Source organism: Poeciliopsis prolifica, unplaced genomic scaffold (assembly GCF_027474105.1).
Source record: "Poeciliopsis prolifica strain line A6 unplaced genomic scaffold, Auburn_PproV2 SCAFFOLD035, whole genome shotgun sequence".
NCBI classification, from domain to species: Eukaryota; Metazoa; Chordata; class Actinopteri; order Cyprinodontiformes; family Poeciliidae; genus Poeciliopsis; species Poeciliopsis prolifica.
In genome coordinates, this window is record NW_026562410.1 from 5,085,761 (window position 1) to 5,112,554 (window position 26,794).

The following is a 26,794-nucleotide window of genomic DNA, read 5'->3' on the forward strand; positions in this document are numbered from 1 at the left end:
AACAAGAAAGTCAAAATAAACTTCGACCTTTCTAACAGAAGACGTGATGCCATTTAGATTCACTTCCCCAAAATTAATCGTCTTGTCTAGTTTGTCCCTGAAAAGCTTCCGTAGTCACATGAACGGTTTGTTGTGGTTGTTCCTTTTTTGTTGTTTTGTTTTCATTTTTACACTAAGTCATTTCAATTCTGACAGTATAATCGTCTCTATTCTGTTGTAATATTACGATTCTTCGGATTCTTTCACTTATATGTCTCATAAACAAGTCACGCGAGAACGTTTGGGATTTTTCGGCTAGTCCGGTGGCTGGATGAGGCGTGTGTCACCCCGCAGCCTGAGCCAGACGCGCAGGGAGGCTGTTGCTAGTCAGATTTTATTGTTCCTACTTCGAGGGAGTCGGTTTACGGCGGCTGCTTCTGGAGCCGCGGGTCCGTCATGCTGCGGTGGATTCTCGGAGGTCGGGAGGCGCAGAGCTCGGGGCAGGTAAGCTAGCTGCTGCTGTCGGTGTTGTGTCGAGTGTGGTCACCCCAAGAAGATGCGGCTCCACCTCGGATCTTGCTGTGTTGTCGGGACCTTTGAGCTTCTGAATTCAAACAGCGGAAATGGTTGCGAGTTCAAGTACGCATTACAGTGTCTACTTTTAAATTCACTTAAAACGAATCCAGCTTTTCTTGAATTTCGCCATTGTTTTTTTAAATTTTATTTATTATTTAACGCTTTATAAACAACCCTTGACCTTTTCAAGTGTCAATGTTTGCTTATTAGCTTTGTGACCAAAACACCTGCCTGTTATTATTCAGAAACATTCATTACTATTTTCACAAACAGCCAATAAAGCGCTTTTCCATTGCAGCTTCTTTGAATAATAATAATAATTATTATTATTTTTAATTAATAACGAGGTCAAACTGACTGAATTAAGAGGGGAAACATTGGCTTAGCACATTGGTTCCCAGCTGACGTTGAGTTTTTAGGATATTCGGTAGACGCTCACATTTATCTGAATAACTTAAAAGAAACTATTACGAGTGAAAGTACCTGATTTTTACTTTTAGGTGAATAAAAATAGAAAGTCCTGGATGACTTTTTGTTGCTGTTCAGCAACCGAGCTGCTATTTATAAACTCTCCTCCAAGAATAGAAGATTTGCTAAGATGTTAAAATTTTAAAAAAACCCAAAAACGTGTTGTATATATTATACACATTTTTTTTCTCCCCTCAACAAATAGTAGTTTTGTGAGTTCACCACATGGTTCCCTCTCTCTCTCCCTCCCTGCCTCTGCCTCTCCTGTGTGTGCAGAAAAGCTCCGTGTTGTGCATCGGAGAGGAACAGCCCAAAAACTGCTTCACTGAGCTGCAGGTGCTGAAAGGACATTTTGACATCGTTCGATTTCTGGTGCAGATTGATGACTTCAGGTAAGCCGACCACAAACCCCCTGTCTGCCCCCCCACCACTCCGCCTCCTTCCCCTCCCAGCCTTTTCTCTAACCTCTCCACCCTTGGCTGGCCTCCATCCCTCTGTGATTGACAGGAGATCCTCACCTACTGCAAACTTCCAGAGCATGACAAGAGGCCCATCATCACCAGATAGCAATCGTGTGCACGGTTCTATCGCGCACTCAGATAGAAGGCCGCCGCTGGTCTCTCTTTCTGAAAATAAAAATACAACAAAAGAAGAAGAAAAAACCCCAAGCAGAAGCCAAGCAGCAGGCCGGCATGCTACAGTGGGTCAGCATAAGTGGTCAGATGGGGATTTATAACGGAGCTAAGTAAGTGTGTATGTGTTAGGAGGTGGGGGTTGTTTTACGCCTGGACTCCTGCGGTAATAATCTCCTCCTCGGGGGCCTGAAGGCTCGCGGTCGGAGGTGGGGTGGGGGGCAAAGGCCAGAAAATTCCCTCCAGATTGCTTTTGAAAGTCCCAGAAATATATCCTCAACAGTTCCTCTCTTTTCATTTAATCTCCTGTTTCATCAGCTCATCCTGTGTTGTTTTTTTTTTTTCCTTCTTCTTCTCTTTCTTTGAAAGAAAGACGGTTCAGGGTCAGAGGGCGAGTCAAGCCGATAAGTCCGACGTTCTGTTGGGTTTCCCGACTGCAGGTGGTGTGGAAACGATCCCCTTGCGTGGGGCGGGGAGCCGCGCCGCTCCAAGCCGCGCCGCTCCAAGCCGCGCCGCTCCAAGCCGCGCCGCTGATCGCTTCTTTTTTTTTTTTTTTTTTTATCTTCCAGGTTTGCTTCGGCGGGGGACGACGGCCTGGTGCTGGTGTGGAACGTCGAGGTAACGATGCGATATCGTCGACAGTAAACCACAGAGTCCTGCCGAACTATCGGCGCCTCTTGATCCTTCAGCGCTTGGTTTGTGTACCAGTGTGAGGAGTTTAGAACTGGTGTGATGCGCTCTACCTCCCTGGTTTTAGTCAGAAAGTGAGCAGCAGCATTTTGGATCAGCTGCATGTGTCTTGATTTTTTTATTTATTTTCAAGGCAGATTGGGAAGACAGAATAAAAAAAAAAAAAAAAAAAAAAAACGCATGGATGAGTTTCTCTAGATCTTGCCGGGAAATTATTTTGTTACTCCTGGAAATGTACTTCAGGTGACAGAAGGCCGAGTTCTGGTCGGAGTCCATCACAGCCTGATCGCTGATTTCTTTCTAGCTATGATGACTGAAGCCGTGTGATACAGTTGATTGACATTTTCACACTACATAACATTCCTGAGGTCTTCCGTCAGGATTTCAGTGCCGTCACGGTACGCAACCTGCACTGCTTATGGGTTTTTAACGACATCCTTTTGGCTTCAGGCTCTGGACATTTTGCGTGATTTGGAATAAATAGATTGAATATCTGTGTAGTATGACGTTTTAATTTTGAGGGAGTGCCCGTTCTTACCAGACAGAACATTCTGAATATTCTATGTGCACAAAACTTTAATATTTAGTAATTTTTTCTCCATCTAATGAGCAGTAAGGTTTGCAGTTGTACCATAACCAAATGTGGAAATGGTAAGAATACTTCTCTAAGTGTGTCATCGTTTTTTTTTGTTTGTTTTTTTTTGTCTGATTTAGACAGGAGAGCGGCTGCAGGAGCTGAGAGGACACTCCCAGCAGATCACAGCCATCAGCGCCTTCCCCTGCGGCGACGGCTTCACGTCGCTCATCACCGCCTCCTCGGACCGCAGCCTCAGTGTATCCTCCAGGCCCGCGCGGTTGCACAAAGCCGCCTTCGTGTCGCCGCTGTTCGTACTCCTTGACTCCGCTGTCAGCTGTGGGATCCTGACACAGGAAACAGAGTGCAGACCATTTCAGACCTGCAGTCTTCTGTGAAGGTACCTGGAAGAGATTCGACTCAAGTTCTTGGCGGATTCGGCGCCATGAAGTCAAAAATCACAACGCGGAGAGCAAAATATCAACTAGATGAGTTAAAAACGAAAATGCAGGGAAACATAATTTCAAACAAAACAAATGTCCAATCTCATGGATCGCAAGCTTTTATAAGCTGCTCATTTTTGATAACCTCTCAGGCTATCAGGAGGTTAGTCTCTTGATAGCCTATTTCTTTATGCCCACTCCACCCAGAGGGCATAAAGAAATACCTTTCCGTCACACAGCATCTGCGATTAACAGAAAAGCCGCTTTTGTGTTTCAAGAAGAGTTGAGAACCAAACCGAACTTGAAAACAAACGGACCCTTGAACGCCTCGTCGATAATAATGGCGGAATCTGAAATCGACTCTCTAATGAAGTTTTCCCCGGCTGTTATTTAAGGTTAAAACCTGTAATTGCATTTTCTTCTTCTTGATTGCAGATGAAGGTTAATTGCACCATGCAGTAGGTTAATTATATTTCTCATCCCTGCAGGTTTTCTCTGTGCATCTTTGAGATGCGTTTGCTGCTCTGATCTCTCTCTCCCTCTGTGTGTGTGTGTGTGTGTGTGTGTGTGTGTGTGTGTCAGTGTTTACTCGTGCTGGGGCGGCTCTCTGCGTGGCTCTCCGGCGGGGAAGAGTTGTGCGTTTGGGACAAACACTTCCAGCTGCTGTGCCACCGACAAAAGCACAGCGACACCGGTGAGGGCAAACGAAAGACAATGAAACGTCGCCCGTTTGGTTGCCTGTGATGTCGCTGGCCGGTGAACGTGTCGGTCTCGTTGCAGGAATTGCTGCTCTGGTAGAACTGCCGAAGAACTGCGTGGCGGCCGCTGTGGATAAAGAGATAGGTGACTGGAGGGTTAAATGTTGTGACGATGCGTCAAAAGTTGCTGTGAACGACCGAGTCTCTCTTCCACGCAGTGATCTACAGAGTGACCATGACGTCGGACTCGTCCGTGCTGCTGGATGAGATCTCGCGTTGCTCTGACCACCACGACCAGATCCGAGCTCTCATCAACGTCAACGGTCAGCCTGGTCGACAAAAAAAAACAAAACAAACTGCGAAGGCCCGTTGAAGACGTACGGAAGCCGAGAGCGGTCGTAATTCGGTTTTCTCAAGTTATGACGTTAATTGTCTGTTTTTTGAAGATAACGAGTTAACTTCTCGCTAATAATGAGTTAGCCTCCGGTTTTCAAACGTTCCTTTCTCGTTTTCTCGAGATAACAAGTTAGCTTATCCCGAGAAGCTAACTCGAGATTAGCTTTTCTGACTGTTTTCTCAAGATAAATCGCTTTCCTGTCAAATGCAGGAAATCGATTCTGCATTTGACAGAATCGATTTCTGTCAAATCGATTCTGTCAAATCAAATGTAGGTTTGCATTGGATCAAACCTAAGATCTAATGCAGATCTTAGGTTTGAGTTGGGGAATTGACTCGCGATAACTAGTCAATTCCCCGTTTTCTTGACAAAAAGAGTTAACTTTCCGTTCTCTCGAGACAGTGAATTAATTCAATTCCTGACATGTTTCTTGAGAAGACGTAACCCGCTCCCGGCTTCCGTAGAGCTGAAAACATTTCGGCCTATTTTCACTTGTTGAATTTCCGGCTTCTCGTCCCCCAGACGGCATTTTTGCCAGCGGTTCCCACGCGGGCGAGTTGATCCTGTGGGACTCGGCTAACTTTAGGAACGTGGCCTACGAGCACATCCTGTGGGAGGAGCCTCACCCCGGCAGCCAGACGGAAATCAGACTGGCCGCCCCGAAGCCCAGCGAGATGTCCGTCCAGCACCTGACCTCCGACGGGAGGGTGAGAGCGGCCGTCACGGCGGGGCGCCATATTTCATATTTCATGGAGGCGACGGGTTTCCTTTCCAACGTGCTTTTATTTCGCAGCTGATCCTGGCGGCGGTGGGCAGCGGGCTGTATGTGTACGACGTCGTGGCCAAAGCCGTGGTGGCCTACAGGAAGGCCGCACACGACTCCAACGTGCTGCACGCCACGCTGCTGTCTGACGGGTAACGTCCACAGTCATTAGTTTATTCATTTATTGACTATCATTGGCACTCGGTCAGTTTCTAATATGCTTCAAAACTAATTTGAAGTATCATTTCAGCAATATATATATATATATATATATATATATATATATATATGTACATTTCTAGAGTTAAAATACACAGTTGTAACTCTAACTGGAATTCAATTGTTTTTAATATTCGTCTTGACCTTTCGTGTATTTTTAACAAACGCTTCTCTCTTAATTCATCGTTTACTTTAATTTTGAACCACGTCTGTTTACACCTGGAAAAGTTCTTTGTACATAATGTTCATTATGTACAATGATGTACATAATGTAGTAGACTACATCATTAAATGTTTAAAGTATTTTGTAAGCATTTAAATGAACATAGTGTAACGCACTGTTTGGCCACACGGGGGTGCTGCTGCTCTAAAGCTGCTTCATAGATTCTTAGCATCTGTGATCTGTGTTCAGGTTATTGAACTGGATTTCTTCAATCAGTGATTTGTACAGTGACAGGCACTTTATTCTGTACATAAAATACAAAAAAAATCAAAACAAACAGAAATATATGTACAGAAGATCAGAATATTCTTGTGGGATTTTCCTTATATGTCCTTTTGAGGACATATGAGGATGTCCTTTTACTAAAACAACATTTTGCAGAGGTTCTACAAAGGATCCAAAGGGTCTCGGTTTACAATCAACCAGGAGAAAGAGGGGAAAAAAAAAAATAGACAGTCATCGATGATAGGGTGGGGGATATGAGAACAACCTGAACTGCTCTCGATTGCTGCCTGTGTTTGATGGTGTGTGACACTTCCTGTTTCAGTGAGCTGATGTCGTGCTCTGAAGACGGCAGCGTGAGGATGTGGGAGATCCAAGATTTACCTTTGGCTGCTGAACCTGCATCCGCAGGTTAACACGCCTATCAAACTATACTGAACACTTCATTTTAGCGCTGGTTTAAGCATTACACAGTCCTTAAAGTTTTAGGGGGGACTAAAACACTTTCATTGCTTAAAAATGTAAAATTATGTGTAATTTTTCTGCATCTTCCATGGAGATGCTAAACTGTTCCAAATGCCCAAAATGTTGAAATGTTTGCAGTATTGCTGCAAATGATCCTTTTTGCAAACAAATGATCCTTTTTGCAAACAAATGATCCTTTTTGTTTTTTAACAGGGTTCTTTGGTATGTGGACTTTTGGACGGTCGAGCAAACAGCCCGGTCCTCAGTCAAAGAAGGTCCTGGAAATCCCCAACCTGAGGACGCTGGAGCTGACCGGAGACCTGATCGGACACTCGGGAGCGGTCCAGGTACGAACCCGTGACATTTCAGACACGACTGACGTTCTGTAGCACGATCCAGACGGCGGCGGAGTTCTTCAGCCGCTGACGCCAGACTTCTTCTTCCAGATGTTTCTGAGCTTCAGGGAGAAGGGCCTGGTGACGTGTTCGACGGACCACCTGCTGATTCTGTGGAAGGACGGGGAGCGGCAGTCCCGGCTGCGCAGCCAGGCGCTGTTCCAGAAGCTAGAGGAGAACGGAGGACTCTGAAACCAAAGCCTTTAGTCAGAAGAGAAGGATGACTATCGTTGCCTCGCACATCATGACTGACGATTGCTATTTACATTCATTGGTTGACCAGTTATTTTTTATTTCTTAATTGAGGAAAGTTTATTAATTAAAGTGAACAAAAATGGAGTTAAAATAAAACCTACTGCTTTTCTTTCTGTCATTGTTTGAGATCCATAGAGCTGAATCCTGTTTGAGGTGAGAAAAAAAAAATCCCTGCTATAATTCTGCAAGAGAAAGCTAATGCAGATTTTAACGTCTTTATTTTTCAGGGTGTCCACGCATCCTAAAAACGTTTTAAATCCACATATCTAAATTTAAGGCATTAAAATGTCTTTAATTCATTAAAATGTAAGTTGGTCTTAAAGATAAGAGTCACAGATCTTAAATTTTGTTGCAGCAGGACTATTTAATGTTGTGTAGTTTTCTATCAGCCAAAAGTCTGAGTCAGGCACAGACATTTTATTCCAGGCAAAAAAACGTCGAAGCTAAAACTTTTGTACGGAGTTGAGGTTAAGACAGTGCAGTGAGAAGCCACTGTCGAAACAGAGCCCAGCAATACCAGTTTATGCTGAAGTTGATTATGATCTTCCATCCTCCATTCAAGGCGACATTTAAAAAATTCAAGGCGACATTTAAAAAAAGTCTTCAGTTCAGCTGCAGATAGCCTGTTCTTAAGCCCCGTGTTAAGAACAGGCTTAAGTGAATCTTCATTTAAAACATTTATTGTTAAATTAATCTTTTTCTCTTTACAGCTTACACTGGTGAGTTATGGAGGCAGCTGCCAGAATCCTCCAAAGTTGTTCTGTTTTTATAAATTGCACCAGTCAGTGCCAAACACAGCTCACATATTAAATGTCACACATTGTAAACGTGATATTGCATGTTTATTTATTCGTGAAATAAATCATATTTCTCAAACTGATGGGTTTTTTTTTTTTAGTTATATAAAAACAAAGTTCATAGTTTATTTTCTGTTTACGTCTGATGATGTTCAATAGATATATTTCCCATTTTTACCTGGATCTGCTCCGGTGCCGTTTCTTTTCCTCCAAACCAGTGGTGTCAAAACTATGGCTGGAGGACCATTTGCAGCTCTTGGAATTATTTTGTGCAGACCTCAGGTGAAGATCTTCATATCATCTGTGAAACATGGATGAAAGTGCTGTGGTTTGGCGGTGCCTCCTGGCTAGCTCGCCATAATGAACCCCACTCTGAACTACCATGAGTCAGATTGTGAAAAATGTGAAATCATCTGTATATCTGCAACAAAATGACACCTGAAGCAGGACTGGACATCAGTGTATCCACCAGAACGTTCACATCTTTTTCTTAAAAAAATTAAGCAATTTTGAACATGGAGGTTAACTGGTAAATAAAACTTTATAGAGTAGGTTCAATGCCTGTGTTAGTGCCAGAGATGTAGCCACTTCATAGTTAAATAATGCTTTATTCATCTCTCACAATACTTTTTTTGTTTGACAGAAAACATCAAAAATAAAAACGTAGCGAGAAAAATACACGAAGCTTTCAAAGCAAGACATGGCAGAGTTTAGGAAGCTGGAGCATAAAACTTGCGTCTATTATCCAAGAGACAGTAAAATCTTTAAAAACACATAGTACAGTTGTCATGGGCAATAATAATAATCTTTTCAAAAATAGATTTTTCTCAACTCTGCATATATGTATACCACTCTCTGATGACGGTTTTCATCTACAAATGGTGCAAAGCTCAGGGTTGACAAGGCCGTCACTGACGGAGAAGCTGTCTGTGGTTCTGCCGGGCTAAAGGACAGAATGCATGTCGCATTCAAGCAGCGGCTGCTCAATGGAAAAGGCATGGCTGTCTGACGTCTAAAATCTCTCTCTCTAAAATGTCTAGTTAAAGGATAGCAAAAATATCCCCTCATGACCATAAATCGATCCGAGCTGGAACCATGCTTCTGTATTTTTGGACATGATGGACCGAAATGTGAATAAACGGGGGAGCACCGACCGCAGCTTTCTGGCCGATCAACGATCTTTCATAGCCTGACCTGTCAATTCCAATTTTCACCAATTAATTTTATCTTGCACCAAAAATCAATTTCGCATTTGAAGTGTCGTTGGCCAAGTGCAGATCACCCAAAACTGAGGAAATCGGTGCTTACCCCTTAGTAAATAAGAAACATTAAAAGCGAAGCAAGGCAAATAAAAACCGGCGTGTTAGCTGAGTATTTACATGAACAGCAGGCGCATCAGGTAGTTTTACAGTGTGGCACAAGCAAAGCACACCCAAAACAGCGACACGCGACAGGATTAAGGCCTTTTCGTAAGAAAGTGATCGTCCATAAAGTGACAACAAATACAGTGATATTGGACGAAGTTGTGTGTGTGTGTGTTTTTTAAGGTGTAGCAAAACAAACAAACAAAAAAAATGCAACCTTTTAGTTTAAAACCCAGGACTTCTGTGACGGGACGACCGAAGACCACGAAACAGACGCGTTTTCTTTTATCCTACAAATCACAGACGACACTTATGGCTTTTCTTGTGATTCACTTTGTATTGAAAGCAGGAGCCATTACTATGGATATGTTGTAATGTGTGAGGAGAACAGTGAGATATAAGGCACCTATGAGGGAATCTCTGTGCCTTTGGTTGATTCTGCATTGTGTAGCTGTGCGGCTCAGGAACACCATCACCGCCATTATCTCCTACTGCTGGCTGCTTTGGTGGTTGCCAATACCTTTTCAACTGAAGGTGACCAGAAAAAAAAGAAACATATGAGTAAATTTCCAATGATAGAAGGAGAGATTTCTTGCTCACATTTAACTGCTGGTTTGATGTGCAAATCTTTGCTATGTCCACCAGAGGGCATACGTAACATATCCGTAATTTGGTCAAGTTTTCTCTTTTGTTTTTGTCTTTTTATTTAAAAAAAAAAATCAACAGATTTTTATTGGTCATGTTTACAGCTTCAGCGATCTCACTGGATAACTCTTGGGTCAGACTGAGCCACATTTGTTGATAAAGATGTGTGACAAATAAGAAAACAAATGGCTGAACGTTCTCACTGTAACAACTGAATTTGTTTGGGGGGTGAGGGAGCGCTGGGAGGTCAATGTCTTCCCCAAACTACGAAAGTTAAAGTTTTGTCCTCATGAAACCTGCTCAGATGCTCACAGTTCATTTCTACAGTTTGTGTCGCAGAGCTAAAAGTTTGACATTTACCCCGGTGCGGTGCAATCTGTCCGTTAAAAGCATCTCCATCGTCCACGTCGGCTGCTTTCACATGCATTAAAGGTGGGAAAAAAAGCTAAAGCTGCAGATTCTGTCCGCAGCACACAGAACAGCCCTTGGTTTCCAGAATCTATTCCTACAACACTCTTCCTGCTCTGGGCTACTGGGGTTGCTTACAGTTTGGTCCCATATGCATGTTTTTTTGTGTGTGTGTTTTTTTTTAGATATTAAGGATGAATAATTCCAGCTGGGCACCTTCACAAGTCTGTATCGGAAGTTTTAGAGATGCGAACTTTCATCTTCGAAGAAGCACAACCACTAGAAATGCTCGCCTTTTAGCCGAGCGCCTCTTGGTCTCGTCACGCTTTTGCAACCAATACCCAGATATAAAATGACAAGGTTTAAGGAAAATAATAATAATAATCATAATCATAATAATAATAAAAGCAAAGAGCAAAACGGAGCTCGAAATCCAAATGTCTTGATTTGCTAAAGTGCAGATTTCCGGCGTGAGATTGTCGGGTGAGCCGCGAGGTCCACGCAGCTTCAAAGAGACGCCAGAACAAAATGGCGGATGACAGTCATTCGGGCTGTCAGATGAAAATTAGCTGTTTTTCTTTTTCCATGGCGGAGAAGCACCATGTTCAGTTGGAATGAGAAAAGCGTCCAGGATTGAAGACGAGATCAGCGCTCATCAGTCAGTGATCTCGTTCCTCTTAGGCAGGAAATTGGCCCTGTTTTCTCGCCGTATGCGCTACTTTAGTGCTGTGGCTGAAAGGACGAACTGCTGCAGTGTCCGGCCCGGGTCACGGTGCCAGAGAGCAGAGCAGGAGGTCAGGAGGGCGGCGGAGGACGCAGGCTCTTGCACTTCATGTCGTCCAGGTTCTTCCAGTACTTGTAGTTCTCGGACAAATGCTCCATCAGGTTGGGGAGGCTGGCAAAAGCTGCAGCACAGAAAGCAGGAGTTGATCAAATATTCACCAAAACGTCTTGACACAGGTGTACCATTTGGTGCATTAAAAAGGTAGTTTAAACTTACTAAACATCAGCTAAACCAGGCTGCTAAATATCTTTTAGTCAGCACATTCTGACCTTTCTCTCAAGCTACACCATGCAGATGCTCTGTCCGCACTGTTGAAGATTTTTTCTGTTCAACTGCTCAAAATATCTCCAATTGACAACCATATAATCTACTTTTTAAAGAATTTGGCTAATAACTCAACTTAACACCGACCACAGTCAGTCCACCTAACTCCAACTGCAGTCCGCTTGCCAAGAAGGTCCGGTTCGGTTGGGGATAATGAACAACCCAACTCATCTGATGTGGACAAAACCCTCGGTTTGGCTGAAGTGAAATCTGGTGCAGTGCCAGTGAACGCCAAGTGAACTGGAGACCACTTTTGAGGCAGGTAGCAGACCTCACTCCTGACCAAAAACAACCAATCAGAGCCAGGAGGAGGGTTTTAGTGCTGTTACTCACTCTCATGTCCTCATTGCTAAATGTGCTGATGGTAGAAAAGCAACTTACAGTTACAGAAGACAGTTTATCTGCTGTCCTTGGTGGCTAAGCTAACTAGCCCTAGCATTCACAACAGGCTACACAGATTGAGAAAAGCAGCAGCAGAGAGCAAAGGAAGATGGGGGTAAAAAGAGCCACATGAGATTGTGATTGACGGAGCTAAGACCCGGCTCTTGCCTCTGATTGGTTGTTTTTAGTTAGCGCTGGGAGAAGGCAGAGGAGCTGGATTGTTTTATCACGATTTGTCTGTCTCACACCATCTGCCACGCCATTGTTTCAACAAACAAGAAAAAAACAAAAACAACATTGTTTATGAAATCTACATATTGCAGTTTTGAGGGATGAGTCAGAATTTCTAGGTTTCTGGTGTCACCAGTGGGTATGTGGTTAACTAAAATGTGACCCAGGGCTGTGACCTTGCTCTCGTTTCACACAGATTTGATGTACTGTACATGCAACAGAAAGTTTCTCCGAAAGGATCAGGTGATAACCACAAATGCCCTTGCTGGTCTGAAAGGTCAAGCTCAAGGTCGACGCGATGTGCGTCCCACAGTCAGGGGCTGACGGGTTCAGAAGTGTCCGTGTCTCTCCTTCCTTTCGCTCCGCTGTGTGTATGTTCCCAGTCTTCTCTCGCTCGCTTGTTTACATCCTGGCTTCCGGCGCGCCGATGGCCCGCGCTGCATCTGTGACCCCCGACATGAACCGACAACGACCCCGGTGGGGCCGTGTGCGCCTTGTGTTTATGTATGGACCGGAGTCCCTTCACCCCAGATGGAACTTTCCCAACCAGCCCTCCTGTGACACTCTCCCAGTTTCTCCCACTAGCATTAGAAGTCTTTCCGTGACATCAGAGCCGCGTTGGCGGTAAACAGCTTTTCTCTCGGGGTTCGTAGGAACAGGAAACTTTAGTAGGAATGAGGAGCTAATATAAGGAATCTGTTTCCTTTCCAATTCTTTTTAGCGCTGGTGGGCTGGTTTCATTCATTCTGTCTGAACTGCTCAGACGAGTTCTGTTGCCTTTAAACTTCAAATGACTTCAAATTTCTTGATGTGCCACCATAAAGCCATCCAAATTTAAATAGCACGAAATTATTCATCCCTCTGTCGGATTTACGGTTAGCATTGTTTTCACAAAGTTTGATTGGTTGTCTCGGTTACGTCACTGTTGGAAAAGCGGTTTCAATCTAGTTTAGTTTTCCCCTGCTTAACATAAATAATATGTTAAACTAAATTATAATAGTAGTATCAATTTAGGAAAAAAATAAAAATCTTGTACACTTTTAAAAAAAATAACATGTTGGAAATTATTTCTACCTTTCTCAATAATCACTGGAAAGTCTTTTCTGTTAATTTACCCTTGCAGAGTCAAAATGGCGTCGCCGTAAAGGAACGTTAAAGAGTGGCTGCTGTAGAAGCCCCATCATTTTCGCTTGTTTTTCTGCATTTTAAACATTTCCACGTTTTAGTAATAGGGAGAGTTTTGGTGAGAACTCGCCTCATTTGGCTGAAATGGACTGACAGCCCATAGCAACAGGCGGGGGAGGGAAAGTGTTTGTCCACTAAGAAAATAAAAATCTAATTGTTTAAAACCTTGTTCTACTTTGACACCTTAAACCGGTCAATGAGCGGAATCAGTTCTTGTTTCAGAGTGAATCTGCTAAACATTTGCTGGAAGCAGCGTGGCCCATTAGAGGAGCATCAAGAAGCAAACGAGAACAAAGTGTTTTGAAGCGGATGAGAGGGGAAGTGATGGTCTTCGGGGAAACAGCCGGAACATGTGAGGAAAAGACACGAAGCTGATTTTCTCCAGGACGGGAAGAGCTTTACTTCTTGGAAAGCTGTTGCTGACTTTCAGTTTATTTATGAAAACAGAGGCCTAATAAACTCCCTATATGTGTAAAAAAAAAAAATAATAAAAAATGTAAAATACGCACATCGGTGTGGGAAATGTTGCTCTTACCGTCCCAAGCGTCAAACATATCTGTGATGAAATAGTCTATGAAGGAGATCTGGGATTTGGGCACGCTGCAGGTGTTTCTGTCGAACACGGGCATCACAACGGGCAGCCCTTGTCGCTTCTCCTCGTCCGTCTGCGAGCAAAGACAAAAACCGATTCAGTCGCTTCAAAGTAAAACAACCAAAGTGGAGACAAGGAAAAAATGCCCGTCTCGCCCCCCCCGTCCCACCTGGGCGAAGTATTCCTCTGAGATCCGGCCCGCCCACTCGATGCAGAGCTCCAGGGGCCTGCAGGGGTTCGCCACATCTGCACACTTGATCAGCATCCGCTTGATCAGCAGGCGGTTCTCTGGAGAGTTTCTGATGTTGCTCTGGCCCTCGCAGTCGCTGTTCGTGCTCTGTCGGAAGCATCGCACAGACATGAGCGACGGCGTCAATGCTGACGCAGGCCACGGCTAATCCAGGGAGCACAAAGACGTGGTAGCTGCACTTCCGTTGGCCACGTGATTGGAGTTACGAGAATAAATTCGCTTCGTGGAAAAAAGGCCAATTTCGAAAAAACCCAAGTTTCACAATAAAAAGTTATTATTGCGCTGAGATGACTCGGTTTTTCGGCCAATTTGAAATGAATTTATTTTGTAAACTTGCAATGGAAACAGTTTTTGCATCACATGGACCATTTTAGATCTTAAAAGCAAGAGAACTCCGCTTTGAAATAAATACCAGTATTATGGTCTGCAGCAGCTTGTTGTTCACCTTGTCATGAACTATAGCTGTTTCCCAGCCTGGTCTGGACTACTGCTCCGACTTCTGAGACATTACAGTTGAAAAAAAAATCATTAAATTGTTCAGTAAACATTTGTGTGAGGCACCATGGAAACATGTCTCCCAGGATCAACGTGACAAATCTTCCAAATTGGTTTTCAAGCTGCGGCCTTTCATGAGAACTTGACTCAGGAAATAAAACGCGTGCGCTACCAGCAGCAACGCCACAACTTCTTTCACATCCTGCCGTTTGCGACACATTCGCCCGTGAACCAAACACTCTCAATTTTCGTGTGATGCAGACTCAAACCGGGTCAAGGCGCTGACACGGCAGAGATTAGTTTGTGATTCATTCTCAGGTTGTTTTTTTTTTCCTCTTCCGACTCACGTAGAAGGGATCTTTACTGGTTTCGTGTGTTGCTTTTCACACAATTTACACCGATCTGCCCTTCATTCGTGATGGATTTGATCGGAAAATCAAACTCGCTATCGCAACGCTTTTCTGATCATTAGGAGAGCAAGAATACAGAATGAATCCTGAAAGTGCAGATTAATGATGATGAAAAATGTTTTCACACTATAGTATTGTGATTAAGTTTGACAACAAACCTGGCCAGATACATATTAAATTAAGACCAAACTGGCTTAAGGAGATGCTGTTTCACAGGCCAATCTGAGGAGCAGCAGAATCGATCACTGTCGCTGCAGAAATCAGCAGAAACCGTGCAAGAGTTTATTATTGATTTCAATCTGAATACAATTGATTTATAAATTACTTTTAATGAGATCAGCTTTTATTCAAACTGGGCTCAAGCTCAAGCAGTCCAATAACATAGCAATTGTCCCAGACGGCATATTTGATTTTCTTGTTCCTGGTTGCCACCCCCTTTTGTGATGCAACCCTGGGCAACCACCACGATAACCACCACCGTTTATCATATCTTGTTTACATTACAAAGCCACCATTTCTGTCCCGGAAGGCCAAAGCGACGGCTGCTGGAGCTTACGTTGGTGCTGGTTTCTTCGATGGCAGCCATTGGCTTGTTGATGCTGTTGACGAACTTGCTGACATGCTCAAAGTGGCGGGTCATCTCGGTGGCGAGCACCATGTCGATGATGGCCTGGCGCAGCGTCCGGAACTGATTCCTGATGGCAGCGAGAGCGAGTGGAGACAACATGAGAGGAGAGACAGTGGACAGCAGAACGCCAAAGGGACAACGGGTCGCTAAATCCCTTAGAGGGAGATGTAAGTGTACCACAGTAGAAGAGCTGTGGTAGGTGATGCTTATGCTTTAAATAACATATTAAAGAAAAGACATCCAAACTTTAAAGGCCACAATTTCCTTTTTACATTTTTTTAAATTAAAACCCCATACCCTCCTCTCACCGACCTGTCGATGTTCTTAAAGATGTTGCTCTTGCCGTCGCGCATGGTGAGCTGGAAGGCGAGTGCGGCGTGGTGGCTCTCCAGCACGGCCGTGTCGTTGTAGAGGACGGCCAGCTCGCTGCCCGCGTTGCACAGGAAGGAGTTGGTCCGGCCCGGGTGGTCCACGTCGTGGACTGTGGCGGCTATCAGCGCCGCCACCTCGTCCAGCTGGTCCAGGCTGCCCTGAAGAGGCAACAGAAGCCGAACGGAGACGTCAGCACAACTGTACGAAACTTTATAGCATGGAAATCAAGTTCTGAGGTAACCCACTACCTCTTAGCGTTAACAGCCGCTGCAAGTTTGGTGGTTTTTGGTGTTTAAAAAGTCGATTAGTTATAGAGCTAATGTCAGCAAAATGCATCTTTGCCGTCTTTCTTGTAAATACGAAAGAAAAGAAGCATGCAGTAATCATGCTATTTCTAATTTCTGACGTGTCACGGATATTTATTTTTTTTATCTGGAACGCAGTTCTGTCTGACAAAACTTGGTACAAAAATATCTTTTAATATGCTCCGAAGGCTAAAAATACAGTGTTATTTTCCATTCTGTTTATCAGCATGCAGAAACGTATTCAAAACCCCTTCAACATTTTCACATTTTGTCACATTACCAGTACAAGCTTCCGTTCTCAGAGTATGTGAATTTATATCATGGAACAACAAAATCGTGCACAACAATTGTGAAACGGCAACAGAACTCTGCCAAGAGCTGGAAGTTTACCCAGGGAAGAAATCCCAGTTCTCAGAAAATGCTCCCGCCACAACAACACAAAAGGCCAGACACGACGCTGATCTCTGTATTTTCCAAGAAGCTCAGATTTTTCTAAGAGCTTTTTTTTTTGTTTGTTTGTTTCCTGAGAGAATTAACTCATGAGTCCGGCCTGAGGCCAGATGACGATGGTGAATTATGCTGAGCAAGCAGGAGAGCACGAGAACAAAAACCTGGCAAGCGAAACGAGTCTTGAGACCGAATTTGGGCCCACAGAATTTTTATGGGGAAAAATGACCATCAGGGTGGAATTTGAGGCAACAGAAGTGTTTGTCTATAATGGGGCAAAATTATGTAAAGTCAACTTTTTTTTTTTCTTAGCTTAACAACATGTCATAATGTTATTCATGTTTGCGAAATCCTTTAATCGCCACAGCAACCATTCAGCTGTGTAAAACGTCTGGGAGGACTTAGCTCCGCCTTTTGAGAGCTGCGGTTTCCAAGCTTCCGCCTCACAAAGCAGTTCTTTGCTTTAACGCCTCCGTGACGCTCCTTCAGACTAGCCAGCGCAATCAGCAAACACCTGGTGGAACTTCTGAGCTTATTATAGGAGCAACGTCTCAGTGCAATGCTGGTAAAAATGTTGTTAAAGGGTTATTAGAGGAACCAAGTTGCAATGACTTCTTTTAGGCGGAGCTTCAAAAAGAGCAAGAGTTTCTTAAAGAAACAGAGGCCCAATTTCAAGGCATTAAATCACTCAGTCAAATTTCTTTTAAGTATTATAGCAACTGAAGAAGTTTGATTGTGCTATAAAATGGCAATTTGTGCCTGGAAAACACATAATTCTGCCCCTTCCAAAAAAAACCCCAACAAACTCCCCATCCTTCGGCCCGTTACCTTGACTCTCTCCTTGCGCAGGAAGTAGGCCGTGGCGTGGAGGACGTCTGCAGCATGCGTGGAGTTGTGGTAGGAGTTGGAGGAGTGATAATTGGCCTCCATGAGCTGCAGCCATGAGCGCAGCGTCGCCTCGGAGCAGTTCAGGAAGTCACACACTCCGAAACTGGTGAAAATCTTCAAGCCGAGGTAAGTGAGGGGTCTGCAGCGGAGCAAACAACAAGGCAGGCACAAGATGAGAGAAGTGTTTTAGGTTTCTGTGTTCCGGTTTTTGTTACTCTTATTTTAAAAGTTCTAGTTCCACTGGAGGATTTGTTCACTTAAGACATTTTTCCCATTCTATAAGTGAAATAATATGCCAATTAAACCAGTACTCTTTCATCAATGTCAAAGAACTATTGACTTAAAACAAGCTGATATTTCTTGGTTTATTTATTTAAACACAGACATAATGGTGAAAATCGGTACCTTTTATGCGTGGCTGCCTCCAGGTCCAGGATGTTGAACTCCCAGCGCTCCTCGTCGTTCAGCATCTCGGCGATGGACGGAGGAACGTCGTTCAGCGTCACCGGGATGGCCAGCTGGCTCTGGCTCATATCTAGCACACGGACACAACACCTCCAGGATTACACACTGTTAGACTGCAAAAGAGGGAAACCGGCCCCTGGATGGTTGACTGATCTTAACAATGAACGACTTCTCCAGGTTGCCGATACAGGAGGGAAGTTTGGCCAAAAATAATAAAAAAATTTACATTTTTTTTTTAATTGCAAAAATGATGGCCTTAACAGTTTTTCACACTAGTATTGCTTTTTTTTTTAAGATTAAAGTTACTGTTTTTCATTTACATTGAAAGCTACCCACTTTTTTTTAGGGCTTTTTTCTGTTAAATTTGAATGTTTCTTTAAAGAAAATAAATTGGTTTCATTTTATTTGAAAATTGTCACCGTTATCTTCATCTTTAAAGCCAAACAACTGAAACAAAAAGGAAGGAAACATACAATGTTCATCACAGTGGACTGTAAAATACTTCCATTGTATATTTTCTCTTCATTTTTCTTTTTTTTTTGAGTAACAAAAAATGTTGGGCCACATTTCTTAACATGTTACAATTTTAGCCCCATTTTTTATTTAATTTAAAAACCAAACAATATAGCATGAAATGACCAACTGAATTTGATTGCATTAAATTGGATTAATTTCTGTTTGGACTTGAATTAGTTCACTCATTTATTTAGTTTGTTTTTTAACAACTGACTACTATAAAAATAAAATAAAATAAAATGTTCCTTCTGTTTTCTTTTGGTGTTTAGTGACGTTTTGAAACTTACTTTTACTGAAAATATATTCGTCCCCAGAGAGTCTCCGCAGCCCGTCCTAAAGAGGATGAAGAAAAAAAAACAAAATCTTTGATATAAACCAGAAAACGGTTTGTTTACGTTCAGCAATAGTTCAGCGATAAGACACACTGCCAGCAACCTGAATTTGCAATCTGATACAAATACCAATAAATATATAAATGATTTTGCTCATAAATGCAAATAATGCCTGCTAAACCATACACCATGTCATATTTGTTAAAAGTGTTGTTTTTAATGAGCTTTTTAAATAAAGCTGAAGTACCTAAAAACTTTTTTCTTGTTAAAATGACTTTCTCTTAATTTTAAGACCTTCTTATGATAAAATTGCATTTTTATTCTGTTAAATTATAACTATATCCTTGTACCTAAGCATAAATTTTTGTAGCCCATCCCTAATAATAATAATAATCATCATCATCATCAGTTGTAAAACTTACAGAAGGAATGAGTGAACTAAATGACAACAAAATATTTTCAAAAAGTGGTTTTTCTGTCAAAAGGAACCAAAAAAAAAAAAAAAAATTGGATCTTGTTTGAAAAAAGTCAGAGATTTTAGTTGGAGGAGAGTTTAATGCGTCTGACTGTCTTCTTACAGTCATAAGCCCCCCGACCAGGTCGTTGGTGTGGGGGTCGTCGTCTTTGGAAGCCAGCTGGGGGGAGTAGAGCTCGGTGGTCCTCAGGATCTGCAGCACGCGGTCCAGAGCCTCGGCGACTGTCACCGGGCTGCTCTCCTGGGCCGCGTTGATGATGTTTATCACCTGCACACCAACACACCACAGGCATTACATGCGACAACAGAGCGACTTTTTTGTGCGCGTGTCACGGGGGTCTGATGTGACGCGCTGCGATGTCTCTACTGGAGAAAAGAAAAACAAAACAAAAAGAAAAAAAAAAAAGACAAAACCAGCCAAATAAAGTTATTTTTGAGTCCAGAAGAGGATCGTAGACACTGCAGCAGCGGACCAGATGAGACGATGTGAAACACAGATATTGTGTTGTCAGATGCGGCACAATGTGATCCGGCCAGCAGTTTTATTTGAACTGAACTTGTGTGAGGTTTCTGTCACGATAAATTTTGTTGCGTGATAAATCGTGCTGGTAATTATCGCGATAAATGATAATATTGTTGTTTTGAAACCATTTTCAAGTAATCTATTGATGGTAGCAGTAATATGTGTGATTTTAATTGCATTTCTTATTTGATGAAAACATTGCAATTAAAAAAATTGCATTGTTTTTGACATTTTGTAACACATTTGTTATTTAAACCCAGATTGTACCTTGGTGATGGGAGCCTCAATTGTCATCGAATGGATTCTTGCAACAGAAGAATACCTCCGGTTCTGTAAACTAGGAGCTGCAACGAGGAAGCAGTAACTGTCAGCACAGTGAAAATTCAAGTCTATGAATGTTTTTGTTTTCATGTATTGAAAGATTAAAACCAAAGATTAGAGGATTCAGAAACTGTAAACATTTAGATATGCACAGACACACGCAATATGCTGTATCTTTTTAAAAAAACGGTGCCGCATAATCAGTCATTTTAGGCCGCAGCCTTCATGACATTTAACTGTTGGACGTCTTAACACATTCGGCCTTATAGGGGAATAATTTAAGACTTAAATGAAATAAAATAGGTTGGCAGAGAAGAGCTGCATTCAGCAGAGATCTCTCAAAATAGCAGCAGCTGCGTCAAAGAGGGTTGAGGAGTGCAGGGGATGAGGGGGGATGCAGATGTGATCAGCCTGCAACATCTCCCTTTAGGATCTCTTCAGCTTCAAGTACCAACCATAACGCCGTCTCTGACCTTCCATCTCTAATCACCCCCCTCCGTTCTTTTCTTTACTCCTATTTCTATTTTATTCTGTTTGTGTTGAACTCGCTCTGTGCTTCGGTTGTTTTCTCCCTCACGCAGCAGAGCCCATGTCGTTCTGTTGGGTGAAACAAAAAGCTCTGAACAGACCTACCGTCGCTGCCACGGGAACCGACCGATCTGGCGTCGATTGAATCTTTCCGCCTGTCCCTGTGTCGCAGTGAATGGCACTCTGTACAGGAAGTGAAGACATGAAATGCAGAGAGACACGTATTGTGGCTGTTTCATTAATAGAAATGTTAGTTGAGACTGAAATAATTTTAATTGACAATGTAGTTTTCTTTTGGTTACTCTTTAGATCTGCTGTTTCAAATGTTATCTGTGACTTCAAATATAAGCAGAAATTGATTTTTATCCTCTATTTTTTGCAACTGTTTTACTTCCACTATTTAATTCAATTCTGCACCGGATTCACAAAGCAGATTGCACTAAGTACATGCAGCAGCAGTCCCACCCATCAAGTCCAGAAGAGAAATGTTTGTTTCCTTTTTTCTTACTTGAAACAGTCTTGATGAATATGAAGGAAGATTAAAGCTATTGTAGATGGAAAAAGGAAAAAGGAGTACCTTTCAGGCAAAAAATTAAAACATTTTTAGATTAATCTCAGGAATTTCCAAGAAAAAAATGAGAAAATGTCTGAGACATAAAAGTAAAAAATTTTCAAGGAAAGCTCAAATGTTTGACATTACGCTCAAAATTGTTTTACAAAAAACCTGGAAACTTTTGTTAAACACAAGTTGAACATTTTTGACTTCTGAACATTTTCTGAGAACCAAGAGTCAAAAGTTTTCCACTTTTCTAAAACTCCAAATTGTCAAAAATTAACTTTTTTTTTTTTTACATTGCAATTACGCTTCGCTAATGTGTTTTTAAATTTCTAGTTGCATTTAGCAATTTGTCGTCTGCACAGATCCGACTCTGTCTCTTGTTTAAGAGTAAGGAGCAGATTTAAACTCAGGTTCACTGAGCGAAAACAGATTTATTCATCTGCCCTTTAGTGTAGCGTAGAATACTTTACAACCTTACATTTCAGGTTGGTAAAAAGCTTCTGTCCATGTAAACAAGAATGAAAACACAGTAGTTAGTTACCTGACTGAGAATGGTCCCCGCTGCATCTGTCTTCCTTGTTCATTTTGAGGACCTGGCAGAAAGCAATAAACCAGAGTTCAACTCCTTCTCTACATCACTAGACAGATCAAGAGTGTTGTTTTAGCTCAAACTTGCTGTAGTTCCTCCAGTGGAACTAGAACTACTGCTAGTATCTAAGCCAGTCCTAACTGCAGTGATCACAATGTCATTGTGGACGTGTCCCATAATCCCAGCTGCTCTGCGATTCTCTTGTCGTTTCGCTGCCATTGAGAGAGATTAACTCAGATGACTCTTTCTATCTTCAAACTTGTAGCTCAAGCATGCGGCTGACAGTTTGTTCGGTACGCCGTGTTTGTCACGTCAAGGTTATGTAGCTATGGACGTGCAGGGCCTCTAATCTGGATATAGAAGATTTTCCTCACCCAGTGACTCACTGTACCTCTGCACAGCACGGACAAGCAAACAAGCACAGTTATGTAACGATCAACATGCATCTATGAACACAATGTGAAGGATTTTAATTGAGATTTTCAGGTGGAAAATTTAGAAAATATGTTGCTATTGCTAGAAAAAGAGAGATTATTTGAATCAAATTTGAAGTTAAATACATTTTGCGAGAAACAAACATTTCCAACTTGGGATCAGTTGCTACCATGCCTAAGAATTTTTATTCCCCAAAACGCTGGAATGGTTTAATAATTTGTCTTTGGCGAGCCGCTGACTCACCTTGTGCATGAAACAGAATGATGAGCTAAAGCTGCTCTCTGCATGAGGTATAAATAGCTTTGGCAAAAAGGTTTCTAGGTTTGGTGGGGCTTAGAGGGAGATACTGGTGCTTAGCTGTAGCTTAGCATGGTATGATGGTATTGGCCTGCAGCTCAGCTGAGGGCAGCAACACGACTGCTTCATGGTAGCCGCATGGTGCTCTCTGGTCCTGGAATATCCCCCCCAAAGATATTGTATTTAAACTTAAAAATTTAGGTTTAATTTCAAGCGCTAGCTTACAAATCCGTGAAATTTTTGCCTTGCAGTGAAAGAATATTGATCCCCTTTCTTCTGTTTTGATTTGTTGATCTACTTTCAGAGTTTTCACCTCTGTAAGCTGTCAGAAACATTAAGTCTACACTTTTGCCTCATCAATTTGCAGAATATCTTCTCAAAAAGACAGAGCTTTGACTTGTTTTTGGTCTGCAGCGTTTTTTCCTTGGAACTCTTTTCTCTGGTCTCGTTCTTATTGCTGAATCATGAACAGATAATCTGATGCAATTCAAATTTCCATGAGAAAAAACGGATGAGTTTTTGACGCACTCCTGGAAGTTCCCAGGACTTGAACCTTCCCAATCAAGTCCTGGGACATCATTGTAATTCTACTTATCTCCAAACCCAAACAGAAAAGGCTAAATAAAGTCTGTCGATACAACTTTCTGGTGTAAGAAAGTCTGAATACCCAAGATAGCAGCTCAAAACTCTAAACTCAATACCCGTATGAAGGATGCATAGAGAACACAGAGGAAAAAAGCGTCATCACCTGATTATTGTTGTCGGTATGAGCTCGCTTGATGGCTACGAAATGTCGGATTTTTCTGTTGGTAGAAGGAATCTGTCAGAGATTTTCAAATTTCTTGTAAAGCTACAGAAGTTATTCTTGGATTGAGTAGATTCAGCTCACCCTCCCTGGCCGATGACAGGCAGTATCTTCACTTGCTGCTGAATGCTGTCGCCCGACTTCTTCCTGGCAAAGTAAATGCCTTGCCATTCCTTCAGACACGACAGAGCAAAGAGGCTGATTAAAAACCCTGCTGGGTTTACGAGCTCAACAGAAGCGGATTGACAGATGGATCCGAAACTCACTTTGCCTTTTTTGATGCAGTTGTTGATTGTATCGAGTAGATCGGCTCTGTTCTTGTTGCTCTTGGGAAGTTCGGTCAGTTCTTTTCCGATCAACTCCCCCCTGTGGTATCCCATCATCCTCTCAAAGGCAGGGTTCACATACTGGGTCACAACCACAGAGAGATTAGAGTCACAGGACGGACAAACATTTTCCTGCTAACATCTCTTTGAGTATTGGACATTAACTTGCTGGTGAAGTTAAAAATCAAACTTAAGCAACACGCCAGTACCAATGACATTACTAAAAAGGTCTGAAATTTCTTGATATCTCTGTAAATAAATGGCTAATAAACAGTTATCAAAGACGTGACCACTTAAAGATACATTAATCGGCAGCAATATTAGTAATTCTATTAATAGTAGTAATTAGTTCATTAAAACTGAAATAGTTATTATTTTACAATTAGGGTTCCTCCATAAAATGACCCATACATTGATTAGGTATCAGAACCTAATATACTTAAAACATTAGTCACAATTCATAGAAAAATTTGAATGCTTTACCAAGAAACAGTTGTATTTTTATTTAATAATCACAATCAATGAATAGTTAATAAATCAATTCATAACAAGAATAAAGCCCTAATTAAATCAATAATAATAATTACTAGAAGCTAAAGTTATTATTTTATGAGCTCCCCATACATTACTAATAATTAGTTACTGAAACAGTTATTTTTAAAGCAGTAAACAGCTAATAAACCATTAACAGGTACCACTAATTTGGCTAAATAATAATGGATTGATCGACTATTTATAATTGATCTAAATGTGCTCATGGTTCTCAGTTAAGGGATGAAAGCATGAAAAGTCAGACACTTTCCTCAAGTGTCATGGTGCATTTTTTGCTATCTATCATGGATAGAAGAGCTAGGCAAGTAGTTGAATAGACAGAGAGAAAAAGAGAGCGATAAAAGAGATATAGAGATGGAGAAAGATATGAAGATAAATAGCTAAAGATAATGATAAATAGAGGAAGCTGGAGATAAGGACTGACAGACAGATGTAATGTAAATCCCACCTGAATGACGTGATCCTCACTGGTGATTTCCACGGCCTCTTGGCAAAACTCCAAAGCCGTAAAGACAGAGTTGCAAGCCCTATGAATGAGCAAACTTGCTGTAACTCAAAATGGCCAATGTAATTTAAACCTGCTTCAAACTCCATGTGTTCATACCTGAGTTTGAAGTGGCAGCGCACCTCTCCGTGTTCGATCTGGATGAGTTCGTTATAGCACGCTGACACGCTGCTGTTCTCCACGAACCTCTGGAGTCCGACCCGGGTCAAGTGGTGTTGGAAGGAGAGGCAGAGGGGTCAGAGGGGAATGGGATGAGTCAGGATCCGCTCGACTGCGACTCGTTTAGAAACCGCCCACGTCATTTTCACACCATTTAGCTTGACAGATACAAAACTTGCGCTCAGAGTGACAGTCATGCTTCTATTCTTGCAGGTTTCTATTAAAGTAAGCCCTATAGCAGCAGCTAAGAGACCAGGTAAAATGTTCGGACATACTCTGCTAAATCCAGCGCAGAGGAGAGGGAGAACGGATGGTTCCTCTTGGTCCGGGAGTCTGTGTTGGCAGAGAACCATCATTACAGTGTGTATTCACCAAAACATAACAGAACCAAACCTACAGTAGACACAAAGACCAAGAAAAGCTAACAGCTTACCTTGCAACGGAGTTTATACCTTTACACATTTTAATCTCTTGTATATTTAGGAGTTTTATGTAGTTCACAAAAAACAAACCAAACAACAAAATTCATACATGGTTTTCAATTATTCACAAATAAAAATCAGAAAAGTGAGAGGTACATGTTTCAGTGCTCTGTGAAACCACCTTTTGGAGTATATATACCATTTATGTCCAATTAGACTCTAATTCTTGCCTATTCTGGTTCAAAATAGCTCATGCCCAATCAGTTTGGATGGAGAACAGCTGTGGACATGATTTTTTTTTAAACTGAGTTTCAATTTTACTTAGTTCCAACTGATTAATGGCTGATGGACCACTCTGACACCTGAATATGATAACTTTATTCCTCTGTTTTGTAGCTTTCACTCTCAAAGCTTTTTCTCAAGCTCCAGAGATTTGTCCCATTGAGCTCAATTTCTCATGATGCATTTCATCCTGGCCAATGAGCAAAGAAAGAAGGAGGAGTTGTGAACGACTCATTTAGAGTTGTTGGCAATGGAAACAGAGGAAGTGAACAAAGCCAGTCAGTCCGTTTTGGCCACCCTTTCCAAATATTGAGCAATTAAAGTTGAAGCAAAATGAATATTTAAGGCATTTTATTGCTGGTTAGAATGTTGTGGTTCAACTCCTTGTGGAGTTTGGCAAAAGTTAAATTTTTTTAGTTGGCTCTGTTAATGGCAAACGCAATTTTTGGTAAAGGTTCTGGCACTTTACATACGTCATGGCCAAATGCTGGACGTTATAATCAGATCCAATCGTTTGAGACTTCAACAGATCCCAACCAATCGTTTCTCAATAGAAATGCAATTATAGCAATACTGTATGAAGTAAGATGTAGAAAAAGAGGTTTGGCTTTTATCAGGGTAGAGGAAAGAAGTTGAATATGAATGTCAAATCAGTCCAAAGACAACTAAAAACTTCAAATCCTTTTCCATCCACTTCACAAAAATGTAAATATTCCATAAAATTCCCAAAATGTACATTAAACCTTGTGGTAATATAAAAATATATTATACTTTTCAGAGACACCTATAACCTGCGTACAGGTACAAATAAACACGTGAAGCTTACTTTTGTGGTACGACAGCAAGAATAACTGTACTTTCCGAGGGCTTTGTGGCGCGGATCATCCTGAAAATGAAGCACAATAAAAACTCAGCAGGCGAATCAACAACACATCATTAAACTCTGACGCTGGACTTTGGAGAGGTGGCTTGGACCGGGGTGCGTGACGGACGTGTGGGCAGAATGGGGGTGATGTCACTGCCGGAGAAGAAGGACAGAACATTTCTGTGTTTAACACAGAAACACCAAATGCGGCTTGCGCTTCGGAGGTTTTGGCCACCGAGTCCACACGGCTGGCAGGAAGTGTGGGAAAGCGGTCTGGAGGTGGAGAAGCAACGAGTCGACAGTGATGGAGCACAGAAAGGAGCGACGGAGGGA

The 26,794-nt window shown here is 42.1% G+C and overlaps 2 protein-coding genes across 5 annotated transcripts in view; one reads left to right on the top strand and one right to left on the bottom strand.

Moving 5' to 3' along the window:
- wdr41 (WD repeat domain 41) lies at window positions 1-7,879 on the top strand. 2 transcript variants are annotated; one of them, XM_055052450.1, is made up of 13 exons: window positions 1-483; window positions 1,300-1,415; window positions 2,225-2,273; window positions 3,060-3,179; window positions 3,257-3,319; window positions 3,945-4,056; window positions 4,143-4,205; window positions 4,279-4,383; window positions 4,980-5,164; window positions 5,251-5,372; window positions 6,210-6,295; window positions 6,563-6,696; window positions 6,796-7,879. In XM_055052450.1, exons 1-13 carry the CDS (start codon window positions 436-438, stop codon window positions 6,934-6,936), a joined length of 1,344 nt encoding a protein of 447 aa, XP_054908425.1. In that variant the 5' UTR covers window positions 1-435; the 3' UTR covers window positions 6,937-7,879. The 2 variants fall into 2 exon arrangements, with proteins under 2 accessions (XP_054908425.1, XP_054908426.1); XM_055052451.1 differs by lacking the exon at window positions 1-483 and adding an exon at window positions 1,531-1,768 and having other exon boundaries at window positions 1,334-1,415.
- Window positions 7,880-8,384: 505 nt separating this feature from the next.
- The window catches only part of pde8b (phosphodiesterase 8B), a 39,512-nt gene continuing 21,102 nt past the window's right edge, over window positions 8,385-26,794 (bottom strand). For all 3 annotated transcript variants that reach the window (XM_055052434.1, XM_055052433.1, XM_055052435.1), the window contains exons 4-22: window positions 26,423-26,482; window positions 25,168-25,225; window positions 24,833-24,921; window positions 24,677-24,755; window positions 23,617-23,757; window positions 23,435-23,523; window positions 23,294-23,348; window positions 21,766-21,817; window positions 20,771-20,848; window positions 20,084-20,160; window positions 19,397-19,561; window positions 18,774-18,819; window positions 17,911-18,040; window positions 17,446-17,644; window positions 15,806-16,023; window positions 15,422-15,560; window positions 13,880-14,047; window positions 13,654-13,783; window positions 8,385-11,118 (exon numbers count right to left, since the gene is read on the bottom strand). In XM_055052434.1, the coding sequence (XP_054908409.1) occupies window positions 11,009-11,118; window positions 13,654-13,783; window positions 13,880-14,047; window positions 15,422-15,560; window positions 15,806-16,023; window positions 17,446-17,644; window positions 17,911-18,040; window positions 18,774-18,819; window positions 19,397-19,561; window positions 20,084-20,160; window positions 20,771-20,848; window positions 21,766-21,817; window positions 23,294-23,348; window positions 23,435-23,523; window positions 23,617-23,757; window positions 24,677-24,755; window positions 24,833-24,921; window positions 25,168-25,225; window positions 26,423-26,482 (2,083 nt within the window). In that variant the 3' untranslated portion in view covers window positions 8,385-11,008. The remainder of the gene's footprint in view (window positions 11,119-13,653; window positions 13,784-13,879; window positions 14,048-15,421; window positions 15,561-15,805; window positions 16,024-17,445; window positions 17,645-17,910; window positions 18,041-18,773; window positions 18,820-19,396; window positions 19,562-20,083; window positions 20,161-20,770; window positions 20,849-21,765; window positions 21,818-23,293; window positions 23,349-23,434; window positions 23,524-23,616; window positions 23,758-24,676; window positions 24,756-24,832; window positions 24,922-25,167; window positions 25,226-26,422; window positions 26,483-26,794) is intronic.